This window comes from Typha angustifolia, chromosome 7 (assembly GCF_048772165.1).
Source record: "Typha angustifolia cultivar Huaian chromosome 7, ASM4877216v1, whole genome shotgun sequence".
Classification (NCBI taxonomy): Eukaryota; Viridiplantae; Streptophyta; class Magnoliopsida; order Poales; family Typhaceae; genus Typha; species Typha angustifolia.
The window spans coordinates 5724564-5737503 of record NC_133245.1 but is presented as its reverse complement, the minus strand read 5'-3'; the positions used below and the strand labels follow the sequence as shown (position 1 = coordinate 5737503).

General features: G+C 36.5%; 1 protein-coding gene across 4 annotated transcripts in view; it reads right to left on the bottom strand.

Annotated features, from left to right (window-relative positions):
- The window catches only part of LOC140761935 (polygalacturonate 4-alpha-galacturonosyltransferase-like), a 29192-nt gene extending 18894 nt beyond the window's left edge, over positions 1 to 10298 (bottom strand). For 3 of the 4 annotated variants that reach the window (XM_073099477.1, XM_073099478.1, XM_073099480.1), the window contains exons 1-5: positions 10095 to 10298; positions 4651 to 4682; positions 4498 to 4560; positions 1264 to 1369; positions 826 to 869 (exon numbers count right to left, since the gene is read on the bottom strand). In XM_073099477.1, coding sequence (XP_072955578.1) covers positions 826 to 869; positions 1264 to 1369; positions 4498 to 4560; positions 4651 to 4682; positions 10095 to 10224 — 375 coding nt within the window. In that variant the 5' untranslated portion in view covers positions 10225 to 10298. Of the gene's footprint in view, positions 1 to 825; positions 870 to 1263; positions 1370 to 4497; positions 4561 to 4650; positions 4683 to 8440; positions 8544 to 10094 lie in introns of all 4 variants that reach the window. The other variant, XM_073099479.1, reaches the window with a different exon arrangement.
- Between the last annotated feature and the right edge of the window lie 2642 nt (positions 10299 to 12940).

Here is a 12940-nt window from a genome sequence, read left to right as displayed (position 1 = left end):
ACTTTAACCACTCTTAACAGTTAGTCAAAAAGACAGGGTATGTTGATTACATAGTAATACCTCCTGATGATCCTAAACCGAATCAGCTACGAGGAAAAGACCCGAACATCATCTCGAGGTGACTTCTAATTGATGTAAATTCACACGGTATAGACCCATTGAGACAAATAACATTATTATTTTCAAAAAAGATGTTAATATGTTGAAACTGAGCAAGGTTATAAGTTATGACTCTCTATTGTTATTATTGTCGTTATTTTAAGAGCATACTTATTAGAAATTGTCATTTATATTGTTGAACTTAGATTTTATTTAACACTATAAAATTTTAAAATTATTTCACGCATTCAAATCCGCAACTTAAAATTTTAATCAATAACTGACTCTCTCTCTCTCTTTCTCGCTTTCTTCCTCCCTTTCTCAGGCTAGGGCACCTGATAAGAGTGCGAGCTCGGGCAAGTGGCGACGGCAACTCGACGAGCAGAGATCGGCGATGAGGTCGATGGTGAATGGCAAAGCTACTAGTAGAGATGTCATGCAGCACCTCTCGTATAGATACGCCGCTGGCACAACCATCCATGCTCCTCCAACCGTATTTGAAATGTATTGACCGTCTCAGTATTCGATACGTATTGGATACTGGTACGGATGGATAAATGAAGTATCCGTGCTTCGTAGGATATAGTGCAACTTATCATCATAAGCTATTGCATGGCCTAGCTAAAGACCTAGTAAAATAGATCTCAAGAAGTTCTGCTGCATAAAAATACTATGCTAATTCAGCAAGTTGGCCTTGCTGACGAATGGATAGGTAGAAAACATTACCTTTTGAGCAAGTAATGACAGAATTTCAGGGAGCTGATTAACATCTGCATTGTGAAAGATCAAATTTTTTAGTAAAATAAGTGTTGTTAGAACATAAATATAAAACTACACTTCTCTAATAGCTTAAGAGTAACTTAATATGATATTAGACCAAGAGGTCGTGGGTTAAAGTTCTATTATGCCCTTTTTTGCTTTAAAATATAAAACCCCTACCTATTTAAATCAAATCCACTTCTTATGCCCATCAAAATAACTCAAAAGCGGAAATAAAAGGGAGTTTGGAATTTAAATATAAAAACTACTACTATTTAATAGTTTAAACTTTTAGAACAGCTGGTAAGTTAGGAAGTGTAATTGAGGAATAGCAGACTATAAAGTTAAGATAATGGTAGCTGCATAATCATCAACATTGACTGAGAAAGAACTGGACAATCTCACCAGATATGTAATTAGGCCCTTTATCCAATATCAGCAAATCATCAGATATGACAACGTCAGTTGATTTGACATTCAAAGTTACTCGTCCAACATGCTCTTCGATCAGCTTACAGAAACCAAAACGCAGAACAGATCAATAGGCAAGTCAACACAAACATACTGGAAGGGAGAGAGAATATGATTTCAGAAGACTTATTGCAGCCACTTCTCATAAAAATAAAATTATAAGACAGACATCATAACTGGAAGTTCAATGCAATAACTTCTGTTTGACATTTGAAGTTATTTGCTCAACATGCTCTTCAATCAGCTTATAAAAAAAATAAAAAAAATTGGAACAACAGATCACTAGGCAACTGAATACAAACATATGCGAGAGAGAGAGAGAGAGAGAGAGAGAGAGAGAGAGAGAGCATGTATGACTTCAGAAGTATTAATGCACCCAACTTCTCTCATTAAAATTAAAGACAGACAATGTAACTGAAGGTTCACAGAAATAAACAATGTGCTGAAATCCATAAATATAAGAAAAGCAACTGGCTAGTTTAAAAGAGTACCAGCTAATTCCATTATTTATTTCAATCTACTCCTTAGTTAACCAAGTGGAAAGTGGAAATATTACAGATATAAGAAAAATTATTGCTTGTGCTTAAAATTACAATAAACATAATATTAGAAATTAAATCATTGTCTACCTCAAAGATGGTCATGCTAGTCGGCACGCTCATACCGAGCCGTGCTGGTCTCCATGTTAATGTGGAGTCAATTTCTTAACAAGTATAGTAAGACATGTAGAGCCCATTTTTTTGAACTTTTTTCTAATTCCATCAATCATCATCAATCAACTTCAATATTATGTGTTAAATGTTATTATATGTTCAATTGTATTATTGAGTATTCAATCATATTATAGAATGTTTAATCATTAAAATCAGTTTTAATAAATGTATTCAATTATATTATATATTGAATAATATTTGTATTTGACTATTGCTTTATCTTTATAAAATCGGTCATTTACAAAATAATCTAAAGAAAAAAATATAAATTTTAATATTATATATATATATATATATATTTATTTAAACAAAAAATTAACATGCTAAAAACCTAAAAACATCTCTAAATATCCTAAACTTTTTATTAGAATTATCTTAAATACATGCTAGTGGCACGCGGGGGCATGCCAAGGCCATGCCGGTCAACACGCGCCGTGTCGTGTTGATGGTGGCACGGTATGGCACGTGCCGCTAGCACAGCCATCGTTGGTCCATCTAAGTCTAGACACACTAAATAGAAAATAAATAAGGATCAATAGAGTCAGAGTTCCTAATGAATGCATCAAAGGATGCATTGTACTAGAGCACTAGTAGTGTTCATTTCGATAGGTAGATGATAAAGCAACATAAGGTCTATTTTTATTGCTAGACTTCTGAAAATGTAGGCCTTCTACTATTTCTTTATTTGTAAATAATGACAACAACAACAAGGGGTAAATCCTAACTATTTGGGTCAGCAATTTTTTACTTAATAAGAGAAACAAATAACCTCCTACATCTGAGTCTTTTTATTTATTTATTTTTTTATTAGTGTACCATCATGTTTCCTATAACAACTATTCTTTTCCATCGAATATACAAAATGCCACTTGGGTTTAAGTTTACCATGCCATCTTTGACAATCTTAGATAACCAATTACTCTAAAAGCTTAAGGCAATAGAAAATAGTTGTTTTATACTTTCATATTTTAAAACTCCTCACTTTAGGGCTTGAGAAATTTCAATGGACCCAAGAAGTGGATTCAATTAAATGAGTAAAGGTTTTATATTTTTTAGTTATAGATAGACCTTGTGGGATTTCAAAATCAGGCCCTTCTACTTTAACACTATGTTAACTAACAAATTATTCTAAAAGTTTACGCTAACGGAGAATAGCAGTTTTATTCTTTTAGGTGGCATTTGGATGAAATTTAACTCACACCTAGTTACCTAATCTTATTTCTTAAACTTGAATAAGATAGCTTAAACTAGTTTAGAAAAATATGAAGTTTCTTTATAAACCATTTTAGTGGTATCATGATTACACTTGATATGACATGAAAATAGAATAGTAGATTTAGGAGATACTTTATGTAAAATGACCAAATACCCTTTGTGAATGGACGAGGAGACGAGGGAGAAGAGGAAGAGGAAGAGGAAGAGGAGAGAGGAGGAGGGAATGATTGAAATGATAATTGGATTTTATTGGTAAATATAAACTAGTTAGATTGAGAGGATAGGAGAGAGAAGAATGGGTTTAAGTAGATTGCCCCTAAACCCGTTTTATCTTAAATTGGTGTTTGGATACAAAACCAATTTAGTGTTCACTATACTGGTTTAAAAATAAATCTATAGTCACCCAAATGAGACTTTACACTTTAATAGACAAAAAGGAAACTTTGACAGAATAATACAATTTACCATAGAATTCTTTTCTATAATACCTAAGATTACCATTGTCTCCTTCTCAAAATGAAGGGTATCTTTCTTTAACCATCCACCATGCATTCATTTTGACACGCCATTAGGGCAACCCCTTCGAATAGTTACGCTCAATCGTTATTACCCCAACAGGGAAGAGCTAAAGGCAATGGGGTATCTGTCTGCATAACCTCACCCTATGTTTGCAAAAGATCCAACTAATATTTTAGCCATCTTATGGAGGAAGAAATGGGTCGTCTTACAAAATGTGCAAGGATCTAATCACGAAATAAGAATTATTTATAACTTCCCTTTTTATTTAACTATCCAATATGTTTGTTGGCTTGAAAGGATGCAAAAGCTCTCTTCAATCCTTTCAAAGGGTACCCTTGTCTCCATATACCTATATATGTGCATATAGTTTCCTCTTCAATATATATATATGTGTGTGTGTGTATGTATGTGTACAAATATAGATGACAATGCACGCATCTAAAATGTTTACTCATTTATATGATAATATGACTACCAAATCACATATGCAATAGATATAGTATACAACTGTATGCCAAATATATACATATTTTTGTACATAATGTAAGGATAACATCTGAAAGAATGATTCTCTGGAGCTTCATCCACTCCATTTAATGACACACATTGTTTCTCCTAAAACTTCAAGTCTATGTAGCATTATAACTTGACATCTCATGATCACCTTCTAGAAAGAAATTTGCAAATGGTACAGAAGACTGTTTTAACATAGCACACTGACCTTTTTCCTCATGACAGATGTCCTATGGTTTATAGATGACAATTGTTCTCTCACGCCAATAATCTGAACAGTCCTTTTGCAACTTAGTATACATGATTAAGAGTAGATACTTTGTTCCTACAATCAGGAACAGTACTATGATCAGAAACCCACCTGCTTGCTTGAGAAATTTAGATGGTCCTTATCTGCATGACGGAGAGTTGATTCAAAAATTAGCATCAATCAGATGGCTTAAGAAAAATAAGTGAAGTTGCAAGTAAACAAACCCAAAAGGAAGCAGTTACAATAATTTAAAAACTCAACATGATCCAAGGCATTAAAATCTGCTCTCAAAACAGCTGCATGCACTTCCCTTTAAATTTTCTTCATTTTGTTCCTTTTGATATTGTATAATCATAATAAGGAAGATTCATCCTCATAAAGTAACCCCACATAGGGTAGCAAATGTTAATATGACATGATAACCCAACACAGTAACCAATGTATTGAAAGGCGGATGTAGGTGGTGGGTGGTCACCCCACCTCCTAGCGCCAAGATGGAAGGCGGCCGCCAAGGCGGTTTAATTTTTTAATATATGAAAAATAAAAAATATTAATATATAATATAATATATATTAATATAGTATATATAAATTTTTTAATAATGTAATATATAATCATAACAACAAAATATTATAATTTATATTTACATATATATATATATACACATTACATATTTTATTAATGCATTTAAAAGTGGGTCTGGTGCATGCCAGCTAGTGGCCATTTAGTCAAAGTGTTGCAACCATTTGCCTTTTCTTCTTTCAACCTTTACTATTCACTAGTAACTTTAAGCAATAGATAGAAGGGAGAGAGAGAAGGTGATCACTTGCAATCGTAGGCATTGAGAATGAAACGGAAGAAGTAAAGAAGAAAGAGAAAAGGAAAAGAGAAAAAAACCTGCCGACCACCGCTGCTTGTACTGCCGTTACCAATATCACTTGCTGCCGTCGCTCAAGAGAGAGGGAGTGGAATATGAAAGATCGATCAGGAATTTGTATTAGGGCTAGCAAATGTATTTTTAAATTAGTCACTTACTATATATTGGATAGTCTAACCTTACCCAACCCGCTATGACAACTAAGCAGGCTGCACAGGACACGAAAAGGAAAAGGCATGTCAAAACCAAAAAAAAAAAAAAAAAAAAAAAAAAAAAAAAACAGAGGAGGGTGCACGTGCTCTGCACGTGCAGCCCCTCCCCTCTCCCTCTCCAGCACGCAGCTAATTTGAGGGGATTTTATCTAATCCGAATTGGATTAGATTTAATCCTCTCCTAATCTATAATTAGCCCTAATCCTCTCTCTCTGGAACCGTAAGCCCTCTTTTTCTCTCTCTCTCTCTCTTTTCTTCCTCCTTCACCGACGGAGTCGTCACCGTGGAATCGGCTAGCCGGAGCGTCGTCGGAGCCAGCGGAGACCACCAAGTGACTCCTTCGTAAGCCTTCCCTCACCCCTCAAAGTTAATTAAAGAAAAATAGGGTTTAGTGAAAATACCTAAATTTGGGGATTTCGGCTTCGCCGGCAACTCTCGCCGGCCGGCAGCTTCGGGCTGCTGCTACTCGTGCTCGAGATCGCCAAGTCGTTACCCTCGTGTCTTGGATGTCTTCTGGAAGAGCCCTCGTGGCTTCGGTCGACGTCGGCCCCGGCGTCGGTCGTCGGTGGTGGGTCCTCCTCCATCTCGTGAGGACGACAGAGGAAGGGTGAGAGGGAGAGGAGAGGTTGAAGCCTGTAGGGGGTCGCCGGCGGTCATCCTCTCCCTCAGTCGTCTTCTCGCGTCGGTCGCGAGGGGGAAGAAAAGGGTTGGTTGGGCTCGGATGAAACCCGAGCCAACCCCTTTTTCCCTTTTAAGTCGGGTTCGGTTCGGGTTTGGATTTCGGATCCACAAACCCGAACCGAACCACTTGAGTTGGTGGGCTACGGGTTAGCCCGTAGCCCAGTTCACTTAGTTTTGGGCTGGGCCTCGGCCCAACCCGATTAATCAAATTCTTTTTTTGGAATGGGCTGGGCCAGCAGTAGCCCAGCCCAATCCAATAGGTAATTTTAAACCCATTTTAGTTATTTTTTGTTTTTAAATTTTAAAAACATTGTTATTATTCAAATTAAAAATTTGAATATTATTTATTATTTAAGGTGGTGAATTCTAGTACGTGAGCTAGAGATTTGAGGTTTCGGTTGTCTTGCCTAGACTCAGGTGAGTGGGTTCACTCACGTGTTTATTTTATTGTATTTCGTATTTTTGCCAGACCATGTAAATCTTCTACGTGCAAATTATTTATTTCACCCTCATGTGTAAAAATTAAATTGTTGCAATTTCTGTGTGCAAGTATATTTATTTCATCCGTACGTGCGAAAATTTAATTGCTTTATTTTCTGTGTGCATTTAATTATTATATTCAGTGCATCACCATACTTCGTGCTATTATTGAGAATTTTGAAAAGAAAATGAGACTAGTATTGATATGACTTAGAGAACAGTCCCAGTTTTTCCGTGGTGACTCAAGTCTATTTGGAAGTCCAGGGAAAAGTTCTAAATTAGATCACTGCGGTGACTTTCTTAGGTGACTCTGGCAGGGTTAGGAAACAGTCCTAGGAAAATGAGAAAATTTCTTAGGTGACTCTAACTTCTCTCAACGGTTAGAGGAAAAGACAGAGTGTGTTGATCACAGGGTGATACCCTCTGATGACCCTAACCGGATCAGCTATGAAGAAAAGTCCCGAGCGTCATCTCGAGGTGACTTCTAGTTGATGTGGATCCACAGGGTTTAGACTCATTGAGACATATGACATTTTAAATATCAAAAGGATGTTGATATGTGGAAAACATGCAAGGTTACAAATTGTGACATTTCTCTATTGTTATCTTGTTATTATTTAGAGAGCATGCCTATTGCATATTATGATATTGTTACTTTTTGTTTAATTTACTCAGCATTAATATGCAGTAAAAATTTATTTGGTTCGAGTGGATTCCACTCACTGAGCTATAGTTGTTGGCTCACGAGTTCTATTGTTTTTTTTTGTATTTGTTTATTTATTTCAGGTAATAGTCAGCGGGACGCCTGAGCGTGATGTACCCGGATTCCACCTCCACTTAGGATCCACCCATTTACCTTTCCGCTCTTTTAGATTTTGTGCTTTAGATATAGAAGTTTTATTTTAGTTTATTTTAGTTTAGAGACTTAAAAACATTAACATTGTTTATTTTTTTATTGCATTTAGTAATAAAGTATTTTTTTTAATAAACAAATTCTCATTTTATTTATTTATCTTATCATCGTATACGTAGAGAGTATTGTTAAGGCTTCGTGCATCTCAAGCATATTGAGATGCATGGCCGGTCATGATTCCTAATTTGGGTCGTGACAAGGCAGGCCACCAAATAACAAGCGGCTTGCCAAAAAAAATAGCGGCCTGCCGCCATTAGTAGGCCGCCTAGTTGCATGACAGGGTAGTTGGGTCGCCACCCCGCCATGGCGGGCTGCCTTTAAAAACACTAATGATAGCCCGACTTTTATACAGGTTTGAGTCTAATTTAATTGGGTTCGGATTATAAACAGGTCAACCCGCCTAACTCGATTAGTAAACGAGTTATATTCGTGTTTATTACATCAACCAATTTAACTCGTTTATGATTCGATCCGCCAACTTGTTTATAGCACGATAACCCAATTATAACCCGACTAACCCATTATAACCCGACTAACAAGTTTATAACCCAAAAAATACTCATTTATAACTCGAAAAAGCACATTTATAACTAAGATAACTTATATAAATTTTAATAACTTAAATCACCTGATAATCTATTTATGGCCCATGTAATCCATTTAATAAACATGTCGTGTTCATGTTTAAAATTCAAACTCGTTTAATAAATAGATCGTGTTCATGTTTAGGATTCTAACCTATTTAATAAATGGGTTGTGTTCATATTTGCAATATCATGACCCGACCTGAACCTCATCCGACCTGAATTTGGCTAATCTGACCCAATTGTCACCCCTAGCCCTGCAATGAACTTAGGATCTAGAAGTCAGAAAAAAATTTTAAAATAAAAGAACTCAATTAGAAAAAAGGGTCTAAGTTTTAGATTACTTGATTTAGGACACATGATATATTTAATGGAAACCATGAATATTAAGTATTCATGTTCAAATAGGTGGGGTAGGCTGAGGGGAGTCATGTCTACATGGTTATAATAAACATGGGGTGTAATGGAATGTATATCCACTTTCATTTCAAGGTTAAAACATTAAAGATACTCTAGAAAACTAAACTATTAGATCTTGTCTACAATGAACTGACATATTGATATCTAAAAGTATATATTTGGTATTTTATATTTTATATTCTCACAATATATGTCCCAAAGGTGCTTGGGCTTCTTATTTTGAAGATACCACATAAGAAAACATCATTTTCTATGGTTTATTTAAAATCATGGAATTGATCTCTACAGTAAGAGGGTATAGGTACATAGGTACATTTTGCCTCCTCAAATGCACTAGGAGATGGTAGCTTTAGAAATTAAAAATAGAAAATAACCTGATCTACTCAATTACTTAAAGTCAAAATATACCCTTGGAGTTACAAAACCCATGTCACTTTGCATTTTATCTGGCACTTAGATTTATCCAGTAGGAACAATATACAACCCCCCCCAAAAAAAAAAGAAAAGAAGAGTTAAAAAAGACCAAATTCATGTGCACTATAATTGAACTCATATGCCTACGTCTCTATGAGCATGAAGCTGTGTATACATGCTTTCTAGCGTGTAACCATCACAATGTTTGGAACGGTAGACAATGTATATGGATTGAGAAGGTCCATAGTGCATATGAAGAATCCAGATGCATGCACAACTGCGCAAATGCATGTTATTGACTTCCATTAATGAATGGGACATCGATAGACGAACAGAATGCACAGAGAAAGAATGCTGGAAAATGATGCAATATTCAATTTTAGATGCAGCATTGTTGTAATACAACTATGCCAAATACAGCATCTCTCAATAGGACTCCAAATTCCAGCTCCATGACATTGATAACAAAACCAACATTTATCAGTTAAAATGCATAATAAGATCAGCCAATGCTTCTGAAACAGAAATAATGTCCCAAATTCAACTAATGGGTATCTTATGTATCACGCAGATAATAAAACGACCCATTTTAATGGGAATCAAGACCTTCTAAGGATGGTGGGTAGGTAGGAAGTACCGGCAATCCTACTAACTTAACCCACCATAAGCCTAATAGTAATAGGACAAAAAACCAAGAACTTTTGGGCCTTATTAATTTATGTTTTAACTAATAAAAGAAGTACAAAACATAGTCGAGGGTTCTTTGAAACAACAAAACCGCAATTAAAGTCCAAGTACCCAACATAAGAACATCAAAGTTTCTCACTTACCCAAAACCAAGTCGAAAGAATGATCATCCAAGCATTAAGGTTCAACAGCCATAAAAGGATTAAAAATCACTACTTCTAAACACAACTAGAGGCGAGACTAGAGCGGGAAAAGGGAAAAAGAAAAGGACAGCAACAAACACTTACCCCGTACGGCCAGAAAAAGCAAGGAAGGGAGAAAGAGGAGAACGGAGATTTTGAAAATGAACACAATTCTGTTCCTCCGGACTCGGCCGCCTCGGACGGCCGGAGAAGGGTGTTGGCTCGTGGGAATCATCGGGAAGAGAGATAGAGAAAGGGGAGGGAGAAAGGAAGAGCGCGAATTGGACAGATAAAGAATTAAGAGACGGTAACGACACTTGCGGTGACCTGATCTCTTTTAACTGCCTCTTTGGGTTTAACAATTGGGGTTTTTCTACGGTAAAGTTCACGTGGAAAGACTGTAATGCCCTTTAGGTGCTGCACGCCCAAAACAGAGAAAACAGTATAGAAATATCTTCCGAAGTTTAACAATGTCTAATTCTCTCGAGACGGGTAGTCCAATCCACTGCTCTAATACATATTTTATAAATAGATTGTACATTCTTATTTTGGTATGCAGCAGTATTAAAGTGTAGTCAGTATTTTTCTTTTAATTTATGTTTCGGATGGGTGATCTTCGATCTTCCTGTCTTTATTGATTCTCAGGGTAATATCTTGAGCTATTGGACTGACGAAATTTATATTTATTAGGCTGATAATGCTGAACACGAGGCTTTTTGCTCCTAGGAATTCCTCAGGTCGTTCTTCATTTTATTTTGTGTTTTGCCCCCGGATTTGATCATTTAAATTAAATTGTGGTGCTGTAATAAGTCAAGTGTGCAGTTAAAAAGCCGTCACTCTATCTCTCCTAATACTTATATTAGGTGTTTTTTGTTATAATCCTTTATTATTAATGAATTATCTTGCCTACGTGTTTTCCCTCAAAATAAATTGAACATTGATAGATGATGTTTGAAATGCTCTCCAAGGGGGTCACCTACGTTGATGATAATCAAAGTAACTTTATTGGATTTTCCTTCAAAAATTACTATGTAGCATTGGTGTTGGCTGCTATGGAAAGGCTTTTTTAGTGCCCTAGCCTTGTCTTCCAAAAGAGAGGATGTAGATTAGAGTACCACAATTGTTCTTGCCAATGAAGCCAATCCCAACTGATTTGTTAGAAAGGTTGCATGTGCCATTAAATTTGACGTGATTACATCCTTGCTTGTTCTGGTGGAGTCCTTGACAAGTAGGGATGTAAACGAGCCAAGCCTAAGTGAGCCGGTTCTAACTCAGACTCAACTCAAAATTAATTTCGAGCTCTCTAAAGATGTTTAGGCTTGACTTAGCTCAACTCGAGCTGAGTCAGACCAAGCTCGATCCAAGCCCAAGTCAAGCCCAAGCTTGATTAGAGAAGGACGAAGAGGCGGAGGAGACGGTAGAGCGGCAGTCTGTTGAAGGAGGAAGAGGAGGTGGCGGTGGCTTGCCAAGATTGGATAAGGAGGCTAGAGGTGGTTGATGGAGAGGAGAAGGCGGCAATGGCCTGTCGACGGAGGATGAGGAGGCCGAATGAGGAGGTGAAGGGGGAGGAGATGGCGAGGCTACGACTTGCCGAAGGAGCAGGATGAGACCGATGTATCTGAAGCCAAATCGAACCAAGCCCAAGCCAAGCTCAAGCCACTTGTTTATTTTGACACCCCTATTGACAAGTGAGTCTTCCTTGACTCCTAGATTTTCCTCGTCTATTAGAATACTTCCTAGCCATTTTGATGATAACCACATGTAATAATTTATGCACTATTTTAAGGCCTTTAAAATAAAATTTGTTTCTTGCTTTTCAAATCATCTAAATTGCAATATAATCACTTTAAATTATTCAATATTCTCCGATGTGAGACCAGTCATAAGCAAACTAGTTAATTTCAAGATTAAAGGATACATTAAGGTTATAGATAAATAGTCCACTATATAGGTCAATAATATTATAAAGTGGCAAAAATATATAAATGGTCCACTATCTCTCCCAGTAGCCGACACGATGGCCAAAATTCATTAGGCCCAATATATAGGTTATGGAGGAAAACTTCAGTTGGGACTCTCCTGACCTTCTGCATGAATAACTTAACCCTAATATTATTTTGAGGTTGAGTATGTTTGGTTGAAATCTGAATTCTAAATGCGGCTAGTTAGCCCTATTTCTTAGTTATGATTTAAACTAGGCTAAGAAAATGTAGTGTTTCATTATGAAATGGGCTAAAATATAATTATTACTTTTAATATGATATGGAAAAATGAAAAAATATTGATTTGGGAGGAAAATAGATGATATATAAAAATTAACAAACCAACATGCCCTTTAATTTTGATGATAAAATTTAAAAATATTTTTTGTTTAGTCAATAAAGAGCTTTTAATTATTGGCTTGCGGGTTTTCAAGCACATAAGCCAGAAAGTGGGCTTACAAGTATGTATTTACCCTATAAGCGAACTTGCATATCTTTTCTTTTTCTTAGGTAAGCTAGCTTCAATGAGCTCTGTCAGGCCAAATCAAGCTCTCAAAGCAAGGTGTGAAAGATTGAATGAATCCGCGACTCCTCGCGCAAGTCAAGTTGATAAGCCAAGGTCCAATCCTTCTAAAACTTGTTATAACCTGAAAATGATGGGCTGGCTTTTGATTGGGCAAGGGCTGCACTGTGGTCTGCCGATATGGTTACATCCAAATGTAGACTTAATCCCCCATTTTGAAGATTTATTCCTAATTCTTGCCGTCATAGACTTATTTCATTCAATTCTGAGTTGCTGCTAGATGGTGTTTGAGCCGCCTAAGTAGTGCATCATAGTCGAATAACACCATATCCACCTTGGTGCGATTTGACGAGCTGGACCAATCATAAGCTCTCAAGGTGGGTGGTACCCGCTCATAGACTGCCTCACATGGAGTCACACCCATAGCCGTATGGTGTGCCATACTA